The 27,065-nt window shown below is 35.1% G+C and overlaps 1 protein-coding gene across 2 annotated transcripts in view; it reads left to right on the forward strand.

The window, feature by feature from the left end:
• Positions 1-5,614: 5,614 nt before the first annotated feature.
• LOC134806077 (neuropeptide CCHamide-1) overlaps positions 5,615-27,065 on the forward strand; it is a 61,636-nt gene continuing 40,185 nt past the window's right edge. The window contains exons 1-2 of one of the 2 annotated variants that reach the window (XM_063779345.1): positions 5,615-5,673; positions 21,702-21,817. In XM_063779345.1, the coding sequence (XP_063635415.1) occupies positions 21,721-21,817 (97 nt within the window). In that variant the 5' untranslated portion in view covers positions 5,615-5,673; positions 21,702-21,720. The remainder of the gene's footprint in view (positions 5,674-21,701; positions 21,818-27,065) is intronic. The other variant, XM_063779346.1, reaches the window with a different exon arrangement.

Genomic DNA, 27,065 nt, shown 5'->3' on the forward strand with positions numbered 1-27,065 from the left:
ATAATGCATACACAAAAATCACATTTCAATTTTATATCTCAATCATATAACATTTTAATCATATTCTTCATTCTTATTTGATTATAAGCGATGTAACAAGGCTAATGATCTCGAAAGCTTACATAAATTTAATAGATAAAGACCCAAGACTTTAAAATAACCTAATTACGGCTTATAAAACAACATCTCTAAAAGATATCCCACACTATTTGACTGTCGTCATATAATAGGGTGATGGGCGATGCATTGTCCTGGAACGAGTTTCAGACATGTCGACCACAAATTCGCACATTAGTGCCATAAAGGAGAAGATGTTTGTTTCACAGAATCCAACCACACACGCATCAAAAATAAACTTATGTTACCTACACCCGATAAACAAGAAACTTTTGAGTGGTGTTCAATGCTCAAAAAATATTTAATGCACTTATAAAGCAATGTGATGCAATACGGAAAACAAGTATTTTTGAATAACAGAGTTTTAAAGCGTGAACTCCATGAATTTAAAACTATTTGAAGTGGTCGACTAATGCTTGAAGATCTAATTACCTATTAATTATTTGAGGGTGCTGGATTTCTCCAGCACCCTCAAACACTTGAGCTGATTTGTAACTCCTATATTTAGACATAAAGACATAAGACATTGAGGATTGTTAAAACATTTGCTATGTTCAATTTGTGTCTATCGCTATCCTTTAGAAATATCGATCAGTAAGGTACGCTCAGTAGTAGTAGTAGTAGTGCCTTTGAAGCGATCTCGACATTAGAAGGCCACTTTATTTTTAATCCCTTGTTCTGAACATCCTGTCCCTTGGGTGCACCTTGCATAGTACACAAGTTATTTTAAAATAAGTGGGATCTAATTGACTGCATTCATTTAACATGGCTGACACGTTTAAAGGTATCGAGGTGTAGGGCCTCAGGTGATACAGAGGACAATTAACTAAATTTCCTTCATTGGTTTGAATAGAATATCAAGACAGAGAAAGAAACATTGGGTCTACAAGTTTCAACACACGTCTGGTTTAAAAATCTACTCATAGTAAACTAGTGATTTTTGTACCTATTATGACCAAACGTCGGACTATAGGGGGCAGTTTGAGGGCAAGGTAAGGTTTACAAAAAAATAAATTTGGAAAAAATATTAATAATATATTCTCATAATATACCTACAAATGTACCATGAATGTAAATTAAATCAAATATAACACAGACTATTCAATCTTATTTTTAATTAAAATTTAAAGGATATAAAAAAAATAAACACCTAACTAACGTACAGCCTTAGAGCCGTGTTCATAGAACTTGACATGCCCAGTTAACTCATTTGTTTTGTTCCTTTCTCACAGCTGCAATTGTCTGAGTGACGGATAAAGCCAAACGAACTTTTTCGCCATTTTGACTTATTTGTAGTCCAAGTACGTTTATAAATAACGCAGTTAGTTGCTATGATATTTGGAATTTCACATTATAAATACTAGGTACCAAATACTAAGTACAAATACTCGAAAGTGAATTGATTGATTTGCGAACCTTACCTATCATTCTGACATGCCACGAAAATGCCCGCTGGAGTCCGACGTATGATTATGACTTAATTTACTTACAAACATAATTTTACGTTTATACAACGTAATTGCAATTTTTACGTGTGATAAATTAGTACAACAAACTAGTTTACAGAGCAGGATTTGAATTCAGTGATCACTTTTTTGATATCGGTGGTCAAAAAATCCACCGAATCCAAGGAAATCAACACCAGCGATGTCAAAATTAATCGCTTTTTAGCAATTACAGAAATAGCATGAGTGATACAGAGGAGATGTAATAATGTTGGATTTACGTACTTTCGAGGATTTCTTTATCACTTGCATAACGATAAATGCACTGAAACTTTCGGAGTAAATTGCACCACCGATCTCAAAAAAACATAGAACCAAACACACCGAAGGACGGAGAAACCTTTAAAAAATCACTTTATTATACTGTGACTGTACCTCTACTCTATTCAACGGTTAAGGCACAACTAAAGCATACTATGTTTGAGACACTGAGTTCCTGGTTTACAACTTTGAAGGAGTACCGACATGTTTTGCAAATTACACCGAAATCAGGCACTAGCCCGGGACACATCGTAAATTTGGTTTTATTCAATGAGCTGAGCAAACACATTATTGTGATATAAAGAATATGATAAGTTAACTAATACCTTATGCGTGAATCCCCATAATAACTCCGATCTAATGCCCCATCTTGAGTAATAATTTTTTGTTTCATGAAATCTGGGTGCGGGACACTCCCACCGAACATCATTTTTGGCATTTGAATTTTTTTTTCTTGTATTATATAAATAATAAATAAATAATTTTATAGTGTCCCAGACAGAATATAGGCTGAAGATCATACCTAAATTAATTCAGATTTATTGAACAGTAAATTCAATCATTTATTGCCCCGGACACGTAAAAATGGCCCTCCTGAGAAATGCCCGTATAGAGGCGGATTGTCAAAGTAAATTATGTGGCCACTGTAAATTTACTACCATCTTTCGACAGAAGATTATAACTGTTAGAACGCTATTTGGCTTTGATCCTTATTCTTTCACTGATATGTTTTAATTTGTTAAATATTAATATTAACGCCATCTGGAAAGTAATATGATACCGAACGTTTTTTTGGTTAGTTTCTTCCTACATTAGTATTTAAAAAAAATTTCACGTCAACACGACAACAGTTAGTAGGTACCTATACGTACCGACGCTCTACAGTATATTGTCTATGCCTATATTTCTAAACTTCCATGTAATGTTTAAACCATGGTATAATAATATACTCCGCCTGGTACTCCATTCCCGTCTTTTCTAGGTCACCTAACTGACACGGGCCTACGTCATCATGCGACAGCGCTATATGATAATATGCGATAGCGCTATATATAGCGGCCATGTTGTTGTGACGTAGGCCGGTGTCACTCTGGGAATGGAAGACCATGTTTTATTAGACTATGGTTTAAACCAAGATTATTTTTTGTTTCTGTGTAAAATTACAAAACAGATTTGGTTAGTTAACTATCAAAACTGTAAACAGACAAATAAAATACATATTTGCGTTATACAATTGTTTCTTTTTCAAATCGAACATCATGCAAAATAGGTTAGATTTCTAAGAAATAACCAATGTTTTGCCCATCCAATTTATATTTAGTAGGTAGAATAAAACCGTACTCAGATGTTTGTCTATTTCAAAGAATATCTTCTTTCTGAGCATCGCTGAGGATACACAGACCACCTTAAGCCGCACAAGACGCAGGATTCAATACAACTCATGGTCACCGCACATAAAAGCTCACGCACATAATTATAGGGTAAGGTGAGGTAAGGTAAGGTGTAAGTTTGTCTGGAAGAGATCGCTCTTAAGCGATAAGACCGCCTGTTGTTACGTGTGTCTTCATGTATAATGTATGTCTCTCTGTAAATGTTTCTTGAGGTTGTGCAATAAAGAGGATTTGTATTGTATTGTACGTGTGTTTTTATGGAGTTAGTTATAAAAGCCAGATAAAACTCAATAAGGAAACATACTTCCATACTATATACTTGTCCCATTTATTACCCCCTCGGTGACTGCCCGCCGTACTTTTGAAAAAAAGTGACCTTCGTCGACTTATTACTGTCGTGATTATAATGTTAAATTTGTCACTCGTTTTAATAAGAATACTTATTTACAGGTACTGCGGCGGCATTAACGACGGCGCAGAAATGTTGCAACGCAGCTGCAGTTGACACCCAAATGTCACCTTAAAACTGCATGTTGTGGTGACCTCGCATATTGAGGTAAGGTTGTAGATGTATGCGTCCAGACCGCTAAGCTTAAGTGGAACTGGGCTGGACATGTCTGCCGCATGCACCCTGAAAGTTGGGGGCCAAAATGGTTACTAAGTGGGACCTACGGAACACAATAGACGGTGCAGGTCGGGGTTTAGGCAGACCGAAAAGGAGATGGCGGGACGACTTGGACGCATTCTACCCCAAATGGTGGGAAAATGCCGATGACAGGGTCGAGTGGAGAAAACGAGGGGAGGCCTTTGCCCAGCAGTGGGACACCAAAGTAGGCTAAATAAAAAAAAATAAAAAAATGTGGTGACCTCACGCTGCTCATACGCTTACTGCGGTGTCTGTTTCGTTAGTCTGGTCAGTATAATATCCTTGATTTTCTGCCTGTTTATCTTTTAAAAAGTATTCAACTTGTCATCGCTTTATGTAGTCTCAAATTAAAAAGTTTACCCTTACCTACACTTATGTAGGCCGGTTTTGAAAATAAAAACAAGATTGACGAAACAATAACGAAATAAACCGAGTAAAACAACTGTTTTATAGTATAAAAGCTAGAAAATCTTAAGTACCGGCCAGAGGTCATGTTTCCCGGAAAAATCTTAACAGCGCGAACTAGAATTTTTCACGCATGGCACAGCGACATCTACCGGGAAATTTGACAACTGAAATTAATTCTTTGCAAACTAGCAAATACACTCGGACAAAGTTATAACATTGATATTGTTATTGTACTATAGATGATAACAATGAATATTATCATATTTTGAATACTATAAAAAAAATTTTAATTTTAGATTAACTTAGTTTAACCGTACAATATCTAAATGTTATAATAACAGCGTACAAATCTCAGTTCAAAATCTTTGATAAGCACTGTAAATACTTCTACAAGCGCTTATTATTTAATAATTATTTTTTATCAAGTCCAGGCAATCGAATCATTTTGTAGTCTATCAAAGAAAAAACTACCCTATTGCCATAGGGATTTAGTCTTTTATAAAATGGAAAATGTTAATTCGCGGCAAATTTGACGAGCTAACGAAACAAAAACAGATAAACAATGAAATATGCCTTCCTTTTTTCAGTGCGATTAAATTTGGGAATTAGGATTTTGTCGAAATTTTATGACTCAAATTTTTAAAGCTTTTTAAAACATACCTACTTAGATAACCTAGACGTCCGAGAGGGCAATTCGATCTTAAATTTTGATGACAAAATGATGTACTTAATTTTTTATCAGTCACTCGTGCGTCTCATTCGTAAGAAGTCACAGGCGGTACGTTACCGATCTGTTAGTGTTAAAAGTGACGTTTTTTGGTTGAAAAAATATAGTATAATATACCGATTGATAGGAAATCATTTTTTCGCACAGCAACAATCATCTGTTATGATAATTGTTGTCGTTATGGTAATTTCGAATAGCACGATTTATTAGAATTTTTTTTTCGCATTGGCATAATATTCTACTTAATCGCAGTTGATCATCAATCGTATTTATTTGTCATTTATTGCCTCAATGGCTTAATTTTGTATCCGATTATTATTAAAACCCCAATTTTATTAAACGGCAAAGACTATAATCTCAAAATTAACCATAATCCAGCACATTCTTAATAAACCCCCAAACGACCACTAAACGCTTTTTCCATATTTCACAATTACGTCACATACCAACCTACGTGAAAACGCCACGCTCTAAACAAGAGTTTCATACAAATTTAACCCCATAAGCGAAACAGACCAAACGCCCGTGAGTATATAAGCCTTGGCGGCTATGGCGCGCCAAGTAGATACCTGTATTCCGCGCTCAGAGCTGGCTGGATAGGGGCGAACGGGTTGAAACGTAAGTTTTTGAATTTAGAATTTATTTTTCTTCGGAAAGATAGGCTGGTTAGAATTTATGGGTTTGGCTGATAAGAGTATTTAAAGTTTTTTTTTACTTTTAAAGATAGGGCGGTTGGAGTTTATCCTTTTGGGTACATATTTAGAAAAGTTTATTGAAGTTCGATTGTAGTTTAGAAATTTAACAAATATCAGATTATGGGAGTTAAATAACGGAATCAATTACACTAAGGCTTCTAAATATGTTTTTTTTCCAGCTTGAATATAATGCTAATATAATAAGAAACAAACAAATATTAAACACTTGTTGTAACTCTTTTAAATAGAAGGTATATATTAATTTAATGCCCAACCATTTAACCAAAATTTTTTATTGACTGGTTAGACAAAGTTTGGTACAAAAATATTTATTTAATCATATGACATAATAAATTGATTTCAAACAAAAAATAACAAATTAATTATAAATCCACAGTCAGGTATCCGAATCACGAAAATATAATAAAAATACTTATTCCTATTTACAGCAAAAATATAATTATATCCTTATGTTATTAGGGACCATCCGCTACTTACATATCTGTTTTATTTACCATATATTATTAATGAGACGCGTATGAAGATAAAAGATTCCAATGTAGGTACTCAACCTATCAAACTGATGAAAACTTAGGTCGTATCGGGAATAAATTAAGGACATATCTTTACTTTTTACTCCGCTGTCCGTCCGTCCGTCCGTCCGTCTGTCACCAGGCTGTATCTCATGAACCGTGATAGTCAGGTAGTTGAAATTTTCACGGATGATGTATTTCTGTTGCCGCTATAACAACAAATACTAAAAAGTACGGAACCCTCGGTGGGCGAGTCCGACTCGCACTTGTCCGGTTTTTAGGGTTCCGTACCCAAAGGGTAAAAACGGGACCCTATTACTAAGACTCCGCTGTCCGTCCGTCCGTCCGTCCGTCTGTCACCAGGCTGTATCTCATGAACCGTGATAGTCAGATAGTTGAAATTTTCACAGATGATGTATTTCTGTTGCCGCTATAACAACAAATACTAAAAAGTACGGAACCCTCGGTGGGCGAGTCCGACTCGCACTTGTCCGGTTTTTTTAGAAGTTTTTCGTTAGATCTTTAAGGTGTTTATAATGAAACAGTAAAACGAAGTACCTACGTTGTCAAATGAAATTGTAATATTTCTTTGCGGTGCCAAAAGCCGATTGTTATAGATTTTATTGAACTAAAATAATACAAATTGCATGTTGCAATCAAAAGTAATTCAATTATTACTTTTATTGTTTGTAACTGTATGTATAGGTATAGGTACCTACTTTGACACTTAAGTTGTTTTGTAATATAACTATTCTTAAAATTTCAAAACATTGTTTTAAACTTTGTTCGGGGCTTACTTATTTGATTATTTTCACAAATAATTGTAACTTTTGTATAGGTACTTAATGAACTCCCACTCCGCGCTTCTAATGAAATTGATTTAAAGCAGGCCACTGACGAGCCTTCCAAATGGATGCCGTTACAATGGATTCATCCAAATGGACGGCATCCTAATATTAAACATTGTACGTTTTTGACATTTACGGACCGATTTTGGATTGCAGCCACGCTATTTGGACTGTTGGAAGGCGCGTCAGTGGCCAACTTAAGATATCACTGACAGACATTTTATCGACAAATATAAATAGTAGAAAAAGTTAATTTGCTAGAAACGTGTCATAATTTAACATAGTAAATCATTATAATACATGACCGGATTATATCGGCAACGCGCATGTAACACCTCTATCGTGACTGTTGTCACAAGCGTTGCAGGCTACCGAGTCCGCTTAAAAGATAACTTCAGATAGACCGGGCCGGGCCTGGGCTGAGGAGTCCGATATCATTTTCTATGACGGCTGATCGGTGATCACATGGTGCTTTCCATAGAAAACGAAGCGCGGGAAGCTCCGGCCCGGCCCCGGCCCGGTCTAGCGTGAGTCATCCTTAACAACACGTTGGCTACATATCACCATTTGCCACCATCATGATAATATATATTATATATTAAAAAAGACGAATTGTGCGGTCAATATAAAAACCAATGCTTTTCGAAAGCTATAAAATTACATCGACCTAATTAATATGAACTTTAATGGTTAAGCAAATATTTAATTAAATTGTAACATTTTATGACTGGGGGAGACTGCGGATTGCGGATTAAAACTACTTTTCCGGTTGAGTAGTGTTTGCGGAATATCAAAAGTGGCAGAATTTATTCAGATGAATTCATAGTTTCATGGTTCTTTTTACTGGAAAACATTGGTTTATTCAGCTTTTTCTTTAAATGCGTCAGGGTAAAAGTTGTTGAAAACTTTTAATCCCAATTCCATCAATTTAGAGGTTGAATTGAAAAAATGTTTTTAATGGATCTCTACTTGTCTGCGATATTTAAAGAATATAATAATATATAGTAACTAATCGCTTAGCGTGGTACGGGCATGTGATGCGGAGGGATGAAAGTCATGTGAGGAGAAAGGTTTTACGAAAAGGAAGTACGAGGAAAGGAAAACCGAGGAAAAGGTGGATGGACTGTGTGAGAGATGATATGAAACGAACGCAAGTGAGTGATGAAATGACGGGCGACAGAGAGGTGTGGAAGAGAAAGACATGCTGCGCCAACCCCAAGTGAATGGGACAAGGGTAAGAGAATGATGAATAATATATAGTAACTGTTGCGACATTACTGCGGCGGCATTGAAGCCACTGCTGTATATCTCAATTTCTTTGATAACATTAGTGACGGATAGAACGTCATAATCGCGGTAGTACGTATTGCGACGGCGAACGTCACTTATTTTATACAGGAGATTGACAATGCCGCCGCAGTAATGTCGTGACAGTAATACAGCTCTGCTGCAGTTGACATCCGAATGTCAAATGAAAGTTATTAAAACTTAATATCTTTATGCTTATCGTAATCGAAAACACCTTTAAACTTTTTAGATGCTACTAATTGTTAACTACTTTGCTTCAATCCATCATTTGAATTTTCCTGTATTGTACATTATAATTAAAATAAATAACTAATAAATCAATGTTTGTATACAAGCCTATGGCTGGACGGTAACAACTATTAACCAATTAAACATTGGACGGGTGTATTCCTCAGAGAACCAACTGTCCGAGACGTTGTCAAAGTGCCGCGAGTTCAAGTCAGAAAGCACTAAGTTGTCTCGGTGACAAGTACGTACAGAGTTAGAGTATAATAACAAATTATAAAATGATTGGTAATTCAGATTTATATATGTCTCTATGAGGATAAAAGGTCAATACTATACTAGTTAGTAGATGCAAAATAAATATTTGGATATCTCAGGGTCATGGGTTCGGGCTCCACGTTGGGCGCCAATGAAACGGTTAACCTTCTAAGACCCAGAGTCATTTTTGCAGTTTTGAATTTGGAACCTTATTTCATTCCATTATAGTTCAAAATTCGATTTTAATTTGTTCTTTTTAAAGGAACTCAGGACTTAGGAGGTTGGCTGGGTCAAGGAATCACGACGAAGCATATTTAGCGCAATCAGAAAACTTTAACCTAAAGAACAAATCTAGTCATTTTCATGTTTTCTGCAAATGAAGTGATATTCATATTAAATAGTATCACCGAAATTTACCTTACAGTCCTAAAACAATATGTCATAATGTTAAACATAATTAATTTTCATTGAAATTTCTAAAATTGTTTTAGGTTGTTAATAACACTTTTCTTGTAACTGACCGACATGGTGATCCGTCATGTGGCATGTTTATATTATTTTAATGTAAATAAATGACTATATCATACACAACATTATTACAAATATTTTGATCATCATCATCTCGTGTTATACCGGCTTTTGCCACGGCTCATGGGAGTCTGGGGTCCACTTAGTAACTAATCCCGATAATTGGCGTAGGCACTAGTTTACACACATACACATTTTGATATGAATTAAAAACTGTAAGTTACAAAGAGCAATGAAGTATAAACCAAATGTTTTAAACATCCATTGTCTTCGAGTTATTAAAAGAGCTGGTGGCCTAGCGGAAAGCGCGTACAACTTTCAATCCGGCGGTCGCGGGTTCAAACCCCGGCTCGTACCAATGAATGTGCACTTTTGTGTACACAGGTTAAAACTAAAGTAAATACAATAAACAAACACGAACTTATCCTTACAAGGTATCTCTTCCTCTAAGAGATTTCTTCTTTATTTCTTTTCCGTATAGTAACTTAAGGCAGACAATCCTAGTTGCGGTTGAATGTGTAAAAATTTTCACCAAAAAGTGCAAACAAATAGTTACTTAAAAGTTAAATGTATAAGGATGATTTTCCCAAACATGTGAACGTTTGGCAAAAATACATTAGTTTCATATTCTTGCTCAGGCAAAGTTTGAAACTTATGAATATCACAAATCTAGCCCTTTACCAAATGGGGATTTTCGGATATTGACCCTTCCTAATACGGCCTGGGCTTCTTATAATAGAAGTTTAAGAACATTCCTTTACTTCTTTATTAGGTCCAAAAAGATAAAGTTACCTATATATATCTTTTTCACAAAGTTCAATCAGATGTGGTTTTGTCTGTCTTCTAAAATATTGCATTATGAATGTTTGTCAGCTTTAGATGCAAACCAACGAATACTAGCTAGATAACTTTAAAATGTCGTTTTTGACGACCTAACCCGAAAATTCGACTTTCTAAATTTATGGCCTTTTTCTTTGTAACTTGCGGGATCACCATTTTCATCAGTATATTTTCGCTTTTCTTGTTTTGGAAGCGTATTGTTTGACCAATATGGGTGAGCGGCCGGCCGAATGTAGACTGCGCTAACAAGGCCCCTTGTATGAAATTGAAATATTTTATAACTACGAGGAAGTGCTACGAAATAATGAGTTGTTTATTCGCGACTATTATATCAAACATACTTAAAACTATCTTCTTCTCGGGACTTCGATGATAGCAAGTTCGATAATTATATGATATTTAATAGAATTTTTGAAAATATTTTTTATACACTTTCTGGAAATGTTTGAAAACAGGGAATTGTGGGCACAGTGATTGTTGCACTTTGATCATGATACATCACTCTCGCAATAAGATAGAGATTAGACCAAAAACATGAAGACAAACATTTTATTGTGGTATATTGTTGATAATTTTAACAAACGTTTGTGTTTGTATATCAAGGCTAAAGAAAAATATTTTACAAAATAAAAATACAAATGCATTTATTTCATTCCTTTTTTTCATTAATTTTTAAGATACTCGTAACACGTTTTTAAATCGATAGCGTAAGTAGTTCTCGGGTTATTAGCGATGTGACAAACAGACGGACGAACAGAGTTACACTATAAGGGTTCCTTTTTACCCTTTTGGTACGGAACCCTAAAAACGAACGGGTAGGAAATGTCATCGGATACGGATTACAGATGTGAACCAGTGAACTAGGTAATAGTCTCGCAACTCGGGTCTTATAATACCTAAGCATTTCCATTCAATGTAGTTCTTAGTCAGTTCTTAGTTATTAAATAAATCGGCCAAGAGCATGTCGGGCCATGCTTAGTGTAGGGTTTCGTAGTTACTGTCAAAATAGGCCAAACTGGGGCTATTAGTAAGTATGTAAGTACATCACAAGCTTATAAGGGAGTATATACTTTTGCAACGCTTTGTACTTACGTCTTTTTACTAAGAAAAGAAGATTTTTTGCAGTAAGTTAAAAACGACTGGACCGATTATGTTCGCTAGTTTTCATTGAAAGTGTTTATTAAGCTTTTATTTCACGATTTTTTTTATATTTTTTGGACCCATGGTTCAAAAGTTAGTGGGAGGAAGGGCACATATTTTTTTTCTTTCGGAGCGATTATTTCCGAAAATATTAACTTTATCAAGAAATAGTTTTCGGAGACCCGTATTCGTTTTAAAATAAGTACCTATCCAACAACACCCCACAATCTCGGGACAAAGCAAAAAAAAATGAAAAAAATATAAGTATATTGTATGGAAGGTAACTACACAAAAAAACTTATTTACTTATAGTTTTTATTTTACCGTTCTGTCGCAATTCATGATGTATGTATGCATGCCAAATCGCAGCTTTCTAGCATTAACGGTCATGGAGCAAAGCCTCGGACAGACAGACAGACATGGCGAAACTATAAGGGTTTCTAGGTGACTACGAAACCCTAAAGAAGATTTATGAAGTCTAAAAGTTGCACCCATTGATGAAGAAATAAAGGCAAGTCGTAAAATTTGGGTAAAACTGGGATAGATGCCCCGGGGGTATAGTTGCCTTGATTGCAATTACTCTAGTTTCGCGAATGAAACACATGTTATTTTATTTATCTATCGAGAGACTCTGCAACTACAACTAAGTTGACCGTGTTGCATGTCTCTGTGCATTTGCATGGGACGGCTAGGTGCGATCAAAGTTTTTGCGGGATAAATATCCTCTTTCTCGACGGGGCATCTATCCTAAACGTAATTTACATGGATTAGGCAACTCCCGTTGTAGGGCCAGCCACTGATGAAGGCGTCTAAGTCGTCCCGCCATCTCCGTCTGGGCCTGCCACGTCCGCGCTTCTTTTGCGGCATCCACTTGGTGGCTATACTAGCCCACCTATCCGAATGCATGCGGCAGACGTGACCCGCCCGGTCCCACTTCAGTCTGGCGGTCTTCTCCCCCACGTCAGCTATGCGTGTTTTGGAGCGCAATGTGGTGTTTCGGATGCGATCCGTCCTTGTGACACCTAGAATACTGCGCTCCATTGCTCGCTGGCAAACCTTCAATTTGGACTTCTGACTCTCAGTGAGCGACCATGTTTGGGCACCGTAGGTTAGGACAGGCAGAATACACATGTCAACGAATTTACGCTTGAGTGACATAGGAAGGTCGCCCTTCATTAGCTCCTTCATGGACCAGTAGCTCTTCCAGGCATTTTGAACACGGCGCTCAACTTCCTTGTCTTGCCGGTCACTGAAAGAGACTAACTGGCCCAAGTATATATACTCGTTGACATATTGTATAATCTGCCCGATAGTAGTATATATGGGATAGTAGTTGTCCCAAAATTTAGAGGTCCGCAATAATCGCCAATACTTTGTAATATCAAAGATAATGTAATAAACATTTTTCATAAAATTTAAGCTAATAAACCAAAGTACCTACCCGTTTTACAAATAAGGCATCTTGCTTTTTGTACTAAGAGATGACATGTAATTTTAAAAAGTGGGGCATCTATCCCACTTTTACCCTAATTATTTGCTTTTGCAACAGTATATTCCAAGATAAGTATATGGATATTTCCAGTATATTTATAGAGGGGTTTTGGTGCCTACACTTATGTACGGTAGCGAAAATTGGGTATGGTAGAGGAGGCATTAGAGCCAATTAAATGCAGTGGAAATGAGAGCGTTGAGAAGTTTGTGTGGTGTGAGATTGCAAGATAGAATTAGGAACAGTGTGATAAGGGAAAAGTGTGGACTAAATGGAAGATGTAGTGATAAAAATTGAGAAAGGTATGTTGAGATGGTTTGGACACGTGGAAAGAATGAGTGAAAGAAGGCTAACAAAGAGAGTGTATAAGGGAGAAGTAGAAGTGGGAGTTGGAAGGGGTAGAACTCGGCGGACTTTCTCTGATCAGATCGGGGAAATCCTGAAGAAAGAGCACCCTAAACCGGCGAGCGTGTATGAGGATTATTATGAAAGTGAAAGAAGCGAAAGAGGTATGTCAGGATCGTAGCAAGTGGAAATCCGTGGTCTCTGCCTACCACTCTGGGAAATATTTAGGCGTGATTTTATGTATGTGTATGTATGTATATTCCAAGATACAACCATCCAACGCATCTCCTGAATATAAGTTTCCGTATTTTTCAGTCCTCTAACCTTTGTATGTATGTATAAACTCTTTATAACAAATTTATGGCACAGGATAGGCAGTACAAAGGCGAACTTATCCCTTTAAGGGATAAGAAGGGAAGAGGGGGAAGGGATTTGTATGTTTTGTTTTTTTTTTGTATTTCGTTTGTAGTCTGCCTCTTTCGCATTCATGAAATATGCGTATACGTAGTGGCTTCCCTTTTGTTGCACACTATAATTTTATTATCTTTAAGCTAAGCTTCCTAGATCTGTGTAATAAATCGCATATTTATATGACATGTACCTTCACTTGTACACTGTACTTACACATTTCCTTCCGTTCATCAATGTCACAACGCAATGAGTGGTTCTGTACAAAAAAAGGACTTTTAACCAACAGCGGCTGTCAGAAGACACGTTAAATGCGCATATTTTAGACATTCAAAGATGTTTTGGCGAGTTCTCAAAATTATAGGTAGGTACTTAACTAAATAAACTAAAACGTAATGTCATGTACAGGTTTACTTTCCAGTTTTTTTCACATGTTTATAGCGTAACCCTCTCATTCAAAGCAAATTAAATAATTACTTAAATGCTCGTTTATGAACAATTTTAGTACAAAAAGTTATTATGAAAAGTGCTTGTTCATTTTAATCTCTTTTTTTACTGCATGTGGCAGCCTTCAGATCTTTTATAGGGAAAACAAAACAAATTAACTTTGGCGTACCATGATATTCGTTACTTTAATATTAAATATCACATTACCTACATATAAGTAGTATATAATTGCATCGTAATTGGACGTAATTTAGGGAAAAGTATCCAACCCATAAATGCCTGGTCAACTGGTGGTGGCCTGGTGGTGCTGGTTGACTGGTAGAGAATTTCTTAAGGCATTCATTCCACCATTTGTATTTATTACATATTTTATGTGCAATAAAGTAGTATCAATAAAATTTAAAAATAAAATTTTAACTTTTTGTCAAAAAGAAGTACTTACATTCATTTAAATAACATATTTTTGATGATTTATCCTTTTCGCTGTACCACCAATGGACGAAATTGTAGTTATGCTTTTCTATAACAGGAAATATAATAATTTTTTTTTAATTTAATGCTAAATAATACATTTAGTAATGAAGTAAAAATGCGAAGTATTAGGATTATTGATTGTTAATCTTGATCGTAGGAAAATAAGATCATATAAGTAGTCTGTTTTTTACTATGAAGTACTACATAATTATTACATAGCCCATAGGAAGTAGTATGGAACGCTCAATTTCTTCTTGCATAGAAAATGTGTGGCGTAGTACTTTATAGTTAAAAAAAAAACAGTATGTAGTAAATATATTAGTACTGGTAATAACTCGATTAATAAAGTAACAAAACACAAACACAACTTGTTCAATATTTAAACCTAGTTCACTCTGTGTCAATTTAATTGAGTTGATTGTGGAACGGCGGCAATCCTTTTAGCAATCACATTTCTTTCAGTGTGTGCTGTCGTATTTGATTATTATTTTTTCGTGGTAAATAATAACATTGATGTACAGTCAGCGTCAAAAGTAGCGGATCAGACTACCCGTCATAAGTATCTACCATTTTTTAAAGGGTCCATATTGGGTCGCATAATAATTGATTGTCCTAATGTAATGTTACGCATAACACTCATTTCGCATAATTGTTATTGTGCTGGAAATATTAACAACTCTGAAAAATTATAACACAAACCTAACCTAACCTACCCTGTTCTACACAACCTATGCAAAATATTTTCGAAAATACTTTCTGTTTCAGCTGGAGAAAAAATATGCGAAAAGAGATTTATGCGTAACATTACATTATGACAATTAATTATTATGCAATGAGATAGGATCCCTTTTTTTAAAGCTTAACATAAGGAGAATTGTTCTATAGAACAATTAAACTATGGCAGATACTTATGAACGCAAACTGTAATATGGGCCGGACAGTATCATGAATAATGACATTAATTTGAAGGAATGACTTTTTTAGTGATAGTGTAGGGATTGGCATGAAGGAATGACGGCAAGTAATGAAGTTTATTTAAATATTTCCCTTCAGTTTTGGAGTTATGTCAATGTAATGACACTAGAAATCATATTACTACTGACAGTGAATTGATTAGAATAATGGAATCAGAAATGACAGATAGAATGACGGAAGATAATGAAGTTATTTAACTATTTTGATATTTTTGAAGTAATGACAAAATAATGACTTATACTGATAGTGAGTGGAGCGCATAAAGATGTATCACAATTTGGAAAAGTATAGAGGGTGGCAGATACTCGTATTTTTGACGCGTTGTTTTATATGTTGCGTTTGATACTGCCTGTGCCTACGGTATGCATATTAGTAAGCAGTCATTGTAGACTAAGTACGCTTGCAAATGCGTAATTGAACAACGCCAAATTTGAGCGCCTTGATGTTTATTTGTTTTCTAATAAAACATGAATAATTAAGATTAATTTATGTAATATCAAAAATTCCTCTTTAATTCTGCTTTATTGTATTAATTGAGAACAATTTCTTATTATCTTAGTACATCCACCCACTATGAAACTTAAAATGAATTAATATTGTTGTTCCTTCCTTCAGTAAATAATTAGTAATTTTATTTAAATACCTTGCGAAAGCCAAAGGAATCTGTAAATTATAAAATCCCTTGGTAACTAAAGCTACGTTTCACTCTATTCAATAGATCTAGAAACGATATGGATTAGATGTGTCATTGTCAAAAGTGACGTTTTTGTTTAAAGAAAGGTCACATTTGACACTGATATTATCTAATCCATATCGTTTCTAGATCTATTAACTGACGTGTCTTAAAGTTCGAATTGGGCCGACGGGCCTATTCGGATTTCGAGATAATCACAAGATCTTGAGACGATTTAGAGATCATTTAGATCCACATTAGATATCGACTAGATGTGACTTGGATATCTAAGTCATAACTTGTCGAAATCGTTCAAGAGGACCTCCAGAATCGCGGAAACGTCAAATTTGACATATCTATCTTACAAATATCTTTAAATTATCCGTATCGTAACTTGTTGAAGTCTAGTAGAAATCTAATTCATTTTCCGAATCGAGCCGCGAGAGTGGCTTGTTGCTTGATCCTGTTTAGTTTTTTCAGAATGTCATAATTAAACGGATGGATTGCAATACTTATTTATTTTATTTTGAACTCTTAAAACAAAATTCTATAAGTACAAAAGAGTGTCTCTCGTTGAAATAACTATTGTATATACGATATTAAAGAATCAGCCACACTATACAACATAAAAAACTTACATACAATCAGAAAAATTGTAACAAGTTGCAACATGTCCGAATGAAATAAAGTAAGTAGAGAGATTAAAACAGTTATGGCATAAAATAAATCGCAGCGATACAGTCTTTTATCAGTGCACATCTCCGTGGAACAAAAAGAATAAAAGATCATAATAGGTAAAGAAGAACACGCTCAATTCATGAGCGGTAGCGAGATAGAGTGGTTGCGTGTATAACCTGTATTTATCTTGTTGTAACGGATACAATCCCGGGCCAGTACGCGGTGTCACAAGGTAACATAAACACATAGATGTAATGAATAAAGTGAAATCAAATAAAAATATATATTTCAGGCAACTAGTGGCCCATAGATAAATACCAAGAAAGTAACTTTCATATTTAAAAAAATATATCTTAAAACTATGAAGTACAAAATTCATTACGGTAGCGATGTATCACGCAACCCCGCAGTCTAATTCGCACAACCTTCAATATTCGGACAAACTGCAATACCTATGTATTTAATATTGCAGTCATTTAAGTAGTGAGTATTTTATCATCTTACCAGTTGTGACACAATGGCACTTAATTCCAAATTATTTTGGTATGGTTTGAAAGTTGCTACTTAGTCAAATTAATTGTATTTCGGCGTGATTTCGGTTTTCTATCCTTATAGAATTCTAATTCCAAAAATGTTGATTAGGAGTTGCAAAAAGTATAAACGGTAGGTAAACTTATTGTTTAAGTAGTAATTTAAATATAATACGTCCTTAAGGCCACAACAACATACTTTAGTGCTAAAGTAACTCGGGTCTACTGTAGTGTACTTCTAGTAAATCGCTCTCGCCTGTGCCTTACAAGCCAGATGAAGCAGCGTTTATCTCGACAATACATTTGCATGTCCGCAGCCGTGACAAGGTGGATATGAATGGAAAGCCTCGCAAAGATACAGAAGCAGATGCTTTGCGGTTTCAATGGACGCTGAAATGCATTCTGCGATTCCGGCAAATTGCCTTTTAAATGCTTTCTCTTGGGCTTTGGTTATTAGTCTGCAATCTTGAGCTGTCAACTCGATAGGGCAGGTTGTGTGCAATAGAATAACCTAGAATAAAGGTTTTTTTTTATTGAAGGATTATGTCACTGAGGAGAATTTAAACTTACATGCTGATGTCAAGGTTTTCGCTCGCACTTGTTTGTAAGTGTATTGGTACGAGCAAGACGAACGGGCGAATGATAACAAAATACAAAATAACCACAAACATTCCAAGATCAGTGATGGCTAACGTGTGGACTGTATAATGAGATGAAATGATGCAAACACTAGGTGTTACAAGTTAATTATTTTAATAAAGAAGATACAGCAAAATAATATATTACGGTGACATAGGCAGACTGCCTTAGACATGGAACCAGAATCAAAAGTATAAAGACTTCACGAATAATATGTAGAGTTCGACCAAGAAAAGTCTGCAGGGATTTTGACAGCACACGCAGTGCAGGTGTTATTTTAAACGTCAAACTTCTATGAAATTATGACGTATAAATAACACTGGCACTGCGTGTACTGTCAAAATCTCTGTAGACTTTTCTTGGTCTAACTCTACGAAAGAGGTCGCATGCCAGCCAGTCGACAACAATCAGTACACGTGTAGTATTTGTGGAACAAGCTCTTAGATAATTAAAAGGTGCACTGTTTCGTGAAATATAATTAATAGGTACCTATTTATGTTTGACACAATAGCGTGGCATTGGTGGGACCAGTATCGGTATCCAAGATAACAATAAGTTATCAACAAAAGCCAAGCAAATCAAAGTGAAAGAGAGATTTCCGGTACAACTTGAAAATTGCGAAGTCGTCTTGAGAATATGTAGTCTTTAAAACCATTTCCGTTAGTAAAAAAAAGCTGCAAATTTGTAGGTAGGTGGGTAGTAAACAAAAAATGTAGGTAGGTAAAATTAATTGTCCCATAGAAAATTTTAATTGCGCGCCTTTTACTACTAAAATTGTTTAACCGACATTTTTTTTTGCTTTTCGCTTATTAACGTTGTTTAAAATGTACGAGTAATATTGATAGTTTATGTAGTGAACTAACGTGGAAGTGTGGAGTAAATGAAAAAATAACCTTGAAATGCGTTTAACCATTCTTCAGTCAAGACCCGGAAAATCATGGTGGTTATTTGTGAAGTCCAGTTATTAGTTTACTAAAAGGAACAACGTCATTCTCTACGAGCACACTTTTGACGTTGGCGGAATCATCAAAAATTTTATGGAAGTTTTTTTTTTAGGAAGAAGAAATTTCCAATGTTTTTTCCCATAGCGATTGTCACTTCTTGTCTAGGAATCTGTAGGGAATACGAGTAGATAAACTTAAGAAATCTTGATAATAGGATTAATAGGCAAAGTTGCGATTCTACCTTAGTCTCACGGGGCCTAATATATTTGAACTAATTAGACTAAGTTAGTCCCCGCAAACAGTCCAGCTAGGATTACCCATTGTAATTTTAAATAAATATAAGAGCCTAGGTAGAGAGTACCATTTTGTACCATTTGGAGTTGAAACTCTATGGGGTCCCAGCACGCGCAATTAATTAAGATTTTATTAATAGTTTAGCTGCCAATTTAACTAGACTTGATGAAGAGAATATTACATGGCAAAAATAATATTGGTAGTATTGAAAACCATGTATTTTTAACCCAGAGGCAATGTAATTTTACTCCGGTTTCTTAAGCTGGTTCGTACCCGGTCTCGTTTATACCTACGTATCACAAATTAGGTAGGTATTTCATTTCCCAGCAAAAATAAACATTTTAGACAGCACTATCCTATTTCAAGGTAAATCATAAACAGGTAAATTTAAATAAGTTAATTCAAGAGCTATTCATAAATAATTCAATTTCCCGATTAATATTTTAGCGTCCTGATTTTGTGTTCTTTGATAAACAATATTGAAGCTTTCACGAAGGTTGTTAATTGTCAAATGCAAATTTTCCCTCTTCTTAATTGTTAAATAGAAAAGTAGGCTGATTTTAAAGGTATGCTTTTCAAAATCAAAATTAGGCACTTTGTGTTTTTTTACTCCATTAAGCTTAGGAAAAAAAAATAAAGGGGAAAAATTCAAAGTGGAAAATTTTATTCCATTTTGACAAAAACTATCTTAGGATGTCACTGTATATTTAACACATTCATTGCCAGTATTGCCACCCAGCCAAACAAGACGTCCGCGCCAGGCCACAACAATTTCGTCATATAAAGCAGTAGGACCACGATCCCGACTATCGGGTCGTCGGCCTGGGAACGAAATCATAAAATACCCGACAGTCGGGTTTTCGGCATTGAATGTGTTAATGTTGACATCACGATCGACGCCCAAATGACAATCGTTGATAGAAAACGTCAAACGATACTTAAATAATGTATGGAAATAGTCACGTGACTTATGTTAATTTATTACAATAACGAAAACTAATGTTGTACGGAATAGTAGGTATCAAATTCTAATTTTGGTTCTAAACTTTAAGCTTCAATGTACTAATTACTTAAATGTGTTTCTAAAGTTTATTCAGTATAGACACATACTCATTACACTCAATAATAGTCAAGTATAAAATAGTCATATGTGGGCATTTCTATTTAAAAGTTGTACCAACATTTTTTGTGTTAGAATTGGGAATTTTTATATTATTTCTACTCAGAATCACGAGCTTTTTCCATTTTAACTGAGAAAAAACGTGTCCCCAAAATTGTTGGTCCTTTTGGTTACGGTTTTCAATACAACCTTCTATGACCGTAACAAAATGGCCAGCAAAAAATTGTATTAAATTTTTGGGAGAAGTGTCCCCAAAATTTCATACAATTTTTTGTTGTCCGTTTTGTTCTTGGATGGATTGGTTCTTGTATTAGGATCGAAAGGGCTCTTGATTCTGAGTGGAAATAATATAAAAATTCCTAAATCTAAGATGCAAGTTGGGGGTACAAAATAGAAATGCCCAGGTACAAGTAGGTATTAATAACTCATGAAACGTCTAACTTACGACGACCTTCAATGTGAAACAATATCCATCTCCATTCAATTATGACTATGTTTACCTCTCTTCTCTAATAACAGGAGACAAAATATTTATTAACTTTGGTTTAGGTTTTGATCTTGTTTTGTCACGAGCTTGTCAACCGGTCACGCTGATTGGTCCCCGCGCGTCAGTCATGTCAATAACCTCCTGAGTCCCGCTTGTCATTATTGCAGTTTTGAAATTGGACCTTCTTGTATTCCATTTTAATTCAATTATTCGATTTGGATTAAATCCTTTATAAAGGCCAGGTACTCAGGAAGATAAGTGAGTGTAGTTGGAATCTCGACACAGTGTGAATTTTACTTCTTTTGTGGTGAGCGACCTTCACCAAGGAGGAGTTTTGGCCGAAGAGTGTCAAGTTCCGGCGGTTCCGCGGCCGGCTCCCTGACACTGCGAGGTTGCGAACTGCATCGCAACCATAATTGTGTGTTTTTAGTTTTAAGATATATTTTATAATAAAATCTACGCTAGTTTTAAGGTATTCATCTATGGGCCAATAGTTGCCTGAAAATAAATATTTTTATTTAATTTCATTTCATTTTCATTTCAATAAGCATTTCGCTTGCACTTATTGGTGCGTGCGAGAAGCACTAGATGCGAGCCGTGTCAATGTCGTATCATAACAACATCAAAACTATAACAAATTGTTAAATTAGAACTGTAGGCATCCTAAACCAGTGAAATAAACATAATTATGTAAAGTATTTTTTTTGTAAAAGAACTAGTACTTTATAGAACTGACGTTAATGGTAAAACAATTATGTTTGTCCACAGCATTCCATCACACTCCACAATGCACAGAATCGACAGCAGGCGAGTGCAGGGCGCGGCCAGCGCAGCGAGAATTCTCGCACTGCTTCTCATCATATGTCTCGCCGAGTGTGCGACAGGTACGCAACATACACCGACTCACATTGATTTAAAACTTAAGCAGGCGAGTACAGGGCGTGGGCAGTACGGCGAGAATTCTCGCACTGCTTCTTATCATATGTCTCGCCGAGTGTGCGACAGGTACGCAACGTAAACCGACTCACATTGATTTAGAACTTCAGGCAGGCGAGTGCAGGGCGCGGCCAGTGCGGTGAGAATTCTCGCACTGCTTCTCATCATATGTCTCGCCGAGTGTGCGACAGGTACGCAACATACACCGACTCACATTGGTTTAGAACTTCTGCAGGCGAGTGCAGGGTGTGGCCAGCGCGGCGAGAATTCTCACACTCCTTCTCATCATATGACTCGCCGAGTACATAGGTACGCCAGTTCACAACGTATCTCACATTGTGCAAAACTATACCTCATGCTATGGAACAAGCTTACACAAATCGACCTAGTCCCACAGTAAGCTCAAACTTCATAATTAGGTATATTATATTTTTTTAAATTATAATGTATCACGGAAGTATTTACATGTACAATTGTACATACATCTATGTACATCTAAGGCCTAATTAGATTTAAATCATAATCTTAATAATGTATGAGTAAGAATATTTCCTCACATGAAACCTTTTTTCGTACATGAGTAAGAATATTTCCTCATTCATAGTGAAAAGACAAATAATATGAAATACCGTATGTATAATCCATTTCAGCAACGAACACCCTCTGCATTATAATGATCTTATACAATACGAGTACTCATGCTTACGAGACTTTTTACCCAGGACACATTGATAATCCCATCTGATTTGTAATTTATATTAAATTTAGTAGTAATAATTTTTGTATTATATTGTTATTTTAGAAGTTGAATTTGCTGTAGGAGATGAAAGGATATTACTCGTATTTATTCATTATGTATGATATCTATAATTTTACCAATACTTTAAAATAACTTTAACGCGTCAAATAATTAGTTTACATGAGCTTAATTTAACAAGAACCTATAACGAAATGAAAAACTTGTATTAGCTCATTCTTGTACTTTAAAATGCATAACATACACCTACTTAAGTATAGAGATTCATCTTACAAACTCTAATGGAATCTTACATATTTCATCTTGCTTAGGAGTCTAAAAATGTTTTTTTTCGCACATTCAAATCTCATCTACAATAGTACCTATATTACAATATTTACAATACTGTATCACCTTTATACAAGCCACTTTCATAACTTCAATATTCAACATACGTGTGCGAAAATAGCTATTATGGAGGCTTATATACTACTTTACTCGGATCAGCCACCAAATCTCATCAGATCTTATTTACCTACCTCAGAAAAATACCTGATACTATTACTTTTGACGCAAAATGACGAATGAAGTCAACTGTCTCATTTCACGCTTTGCTTATAAAAGGGATGACGAATGGACGAAATAAGGTGTTTTTGTGTTACGTCTTTATAAGCTGCTTAATATATTCGGTTATGTTAATGTACACGGTGTTTTTGTTGCCATTGATATGATTCGTTATTCCTGAGTTTAATTTATTTGCTTGTAACTTTCAATTACAGTCAGAAACGTGATGTATGACGCTTATCATTTACGAGTGTTAGTAACATTATTGTGATACATATTTCTACTTATGTTATATTATTTCGCTAAAAACAAATCTCACACCATATATACCATAATCAAAATAGAGGTTTTATTTGTTTCGACACATTGACTTATTAGTTCTATATGTCTCAAATTTCTGAACCTGAACCTCTGCTCAAAAGTCAATTGAGCAAGCAGTTTATTGAGTTATTTATTAATAAAATGTATCTTAACATTAGCAAGAACAGTAACAGATAGTTATTTATTCCTACCTCAATCTATCATCACCACAGGCTGCTCTATTGACATACAATTTGCCGCGAGCATTGGCCCCACGTTGGGCGCCACTTTTTTACAAGCACACTTCATGTATAGTCACTTGAGTCTTAATACTTTAACGTTAAAGTCTAACTTCGATTAAACCGCTTTCGTTAAATGAAAGGTTTATGTGATACAAATTATTTTCCAGTTCATAATCAGATTTACGTTTTAATTTACCTTTCTTGTTTCTTATAGGGATAAGGAAGTATTCCATTCGCTTAATTTTGGCACAAGTTAATTTGTTGGAAACGCTGTACACGTGAGCGATGTTACTTCAAAGCAAAATAATGTATTCAGCCACATTAATATTTTTTTAATACTTTGGAGAAATATTTTTCATTTCTGAGAAAATTACCAAATAGTAATTTACAGGTAGAGTTCAAAGAAACAAATAAACTTTTAATAAAATCACCACGTTTTAAACCAGACGACTTCAAAATATAAAACATCATTTGTCACCTTGTCATCACCAAGACGAAATTTTATTATCTGCCCTGCAATTTAAATATGCTTTTAACTCAAGAGCATGCAAGTAAGGCAAGCTGCTATGAGTCGCATGCATACACACTGAGGACGGACTGCACTTCCTCTATTTATCCTTTTTACTTTTTTAGTGCTGAATGCGTACGTAAACATCTTCTCGGTGCTTTTTGTCTGCGAGTTGCTAGTGAATAAGAAGAAGATAATCGTAGCTTTAATTTTAAAATAATATTTGCCACAACGCTGCTATTTTAAGGAATTATTTTGGTTTATTGCATCCTAAAAACTTAAATTGCATATTACCTTTGTTTTAATGGGATCGGCGTGACCCAAACGCATTTTTAATTTTATTTTAATTATTTATTTGGTTCAATTGAATTCAAATTACTTATGCAATTAATTTTAATCTTATATGGCAATAAATGAGTTTTCTAGATAAAATTAATTTCATTTCATTGTACTGGTGCATTAAATTATCTCGTGTACGTTTTTATAAATGTTCCATTTTATTATCTTTCACCGAGAATAATGGATGTTTAAGAGACGTGATTTAGAAACTATTTATTTCTTTTCACTATACGCTTTGCGTGAAGTAAGAAGTGTCTATTTTAGTCTACATCGTGGACACAAATAACATTCGATGGTGCACAATTGAGTTAAAATTGACATTAAATCAGTGCCCGTACTGTTATCAAAAAATTAAAAATTCATAACTAATTTCCAAGACAAAATTTGTGGGTACCTATTTACACTTTACTTTCCCGAGGAACATGAAAGCATCTGCTTAAATTCTCCTTCGAGAATTAGAAGCAATAGGCTGGCCTGATCCAACGATTTCCCATGATAAGTTTGGTCCTGTTATAGGATTCCAAATTTAAAAACTTCTCAGTCTATTAAAAGTATTCATTTTCCTTGCATGCATATTTATTCAAGGTTTTTGAATCTTAGACTTAAAAGCCCGCTAAAAGTCTAGTTGTCTAGAGCAATAAATGCGTAATTTTTGCGTTGATGCCTAAGATATTTTTATACGTACCATTAAATAAGGTTAATATCTTCAGCAAACATATCCCACTTTATGGCCAGACTTCTAGGCGCCGTCCGAATAGGAACGCCGTTAAAGATCGTAACAGTATTCGCAAAGCTCCCGATTGGAATGACATTTTATTAGAACATAAGTTTGCAAATAATTAATTTTATCGAAATGGAAGTTAATTTCATAATATTTTATTCAAATTCTGCCTAGTTGATCATAATAGTAAGGAGACGCGGAAACTAGACAAAATATATTATGTCTGCCTTTTGAACACTTACTGTGTGACAAAAAATTAAATTAATAGAACAGAGAACAACTGATGTCGAAATATAGGTACTCCAAATTTTTGCTCATACAACTGTATTTAAAAAACTATAAAGAAAAAGGTCTAGTCCAGTTCTTTCAAATGAATAAGATATTATTTTGTTTTGTACACACAAACGATATTAAACCCCAATTAAAAAATGTTTACAACGTTGTTTTTACTGCCTAGCGAAGGTTCACGTTTCATGTTCATTTATTAACAAAAAACCTTTAAAAAGTTTTGTTATTTTTAATTTGTTTGGGATACATTTTATTTGTTCCCGCATTCATTTTAACAAAACTATCACGATACACAAATGGTTCATTCAGATAAAGATATTAATTTATATTTTGTACTGTATCCGATTACGATTGATGAAATCAGAAATGAATTCTGAATTTGATTGTTAATGAATAGGTTGTCTCAATCAGAGGCCAACAAAAGATAAATGACTGTCATAAGTACCTTTTCGTATATAAACCCTGATTGAGATTTAACAACTCGTTACAATTTTGATATTATTTTGATACGACCTTGAAAATCGCTTACGCTGATTGGTGCATGAGAAATGAAGTGAAAGTCGTGCCTGAGAGGAGCGCCAATTAGAGATCCACCGGATATTCGGTTGCTATCCGGTATCCGGCCTATCCGGCCATTGAAAATTGAAAAATTGAGTATGTGTGTGTGACACTAGAATTGTAAACATCTCTGTGATTGACCCCAGTGTATTTTTATATGAAAAAATAGGAAAATCAAGTGTAAACTTACATAGAACCCGTAAGACGAAGAGCACTATTCACAACCAAATAACGAAGACCAAAAAAGGCACTATGGTGAGCTGATTTTTTATGTAAAACTGATAAAATTGAATCGGTCTCAAACACTTACACACTCACACACGTAAAGATTCAAAATAACAGCCAAATTTGGATTTATAATATACTAAAATAAAGGGTTATCAAACAAACAGCTGTTTGAGCGGTCTGATAGTGACATTGACATTTCAATTTGACAAGCAAACTGTCACTGCGCACGTTTCCGTTCAAAAACGCTTAAAGTGCGTTCCAATTCACGCAGATTGAAATACGAAATTCTCTTTTCATCACAAAACATGACGTCCCGTCAAGTACGAAGCAAGTGTATGAAATGCAGTTTAAAAGTAACGAATAAAGAATTCTTAACCTGTTGTCAGTGTGATTGCACTTACCATCTTAACTGCACTACCAATGTTACTCTAACCAGATTTTTAAGTATGGACAAAAAACATAAAGAATCATGGAAATGCGCCAAGTGCCATAGGCTTGGATCTAAACTTGACAGATCCGGACCCTCTACCTCTGAACAACAACTATTAGTACTCAAAACCCAGAGAGAATCACCCCGTGTAAATGTTAAGGAAAATATTAATAAGCCTGAAGAGAGATGCACCAGTCTCTCTCCTGTTGAGGCAATAGAAACCTCATTCGAATCGGAATCATCAAAACCTAGTACCTCCGCATGTTCAACTCCTGGAAATAG

This window comes from Cydia splendana, chromosome 2 (assembly GCF_910591565.1).
Source record: "Cydia splendana chromosome 2, ilCydSple1.2, whole genome shotgun sequence".
Taxonomy (NCBI): domain Eukaryota; kingdom Metazoa; phylum Arthropoda; class Insecta; order Lepidoptera; family Tortricidae; genus Cydia; species Cydia splendana.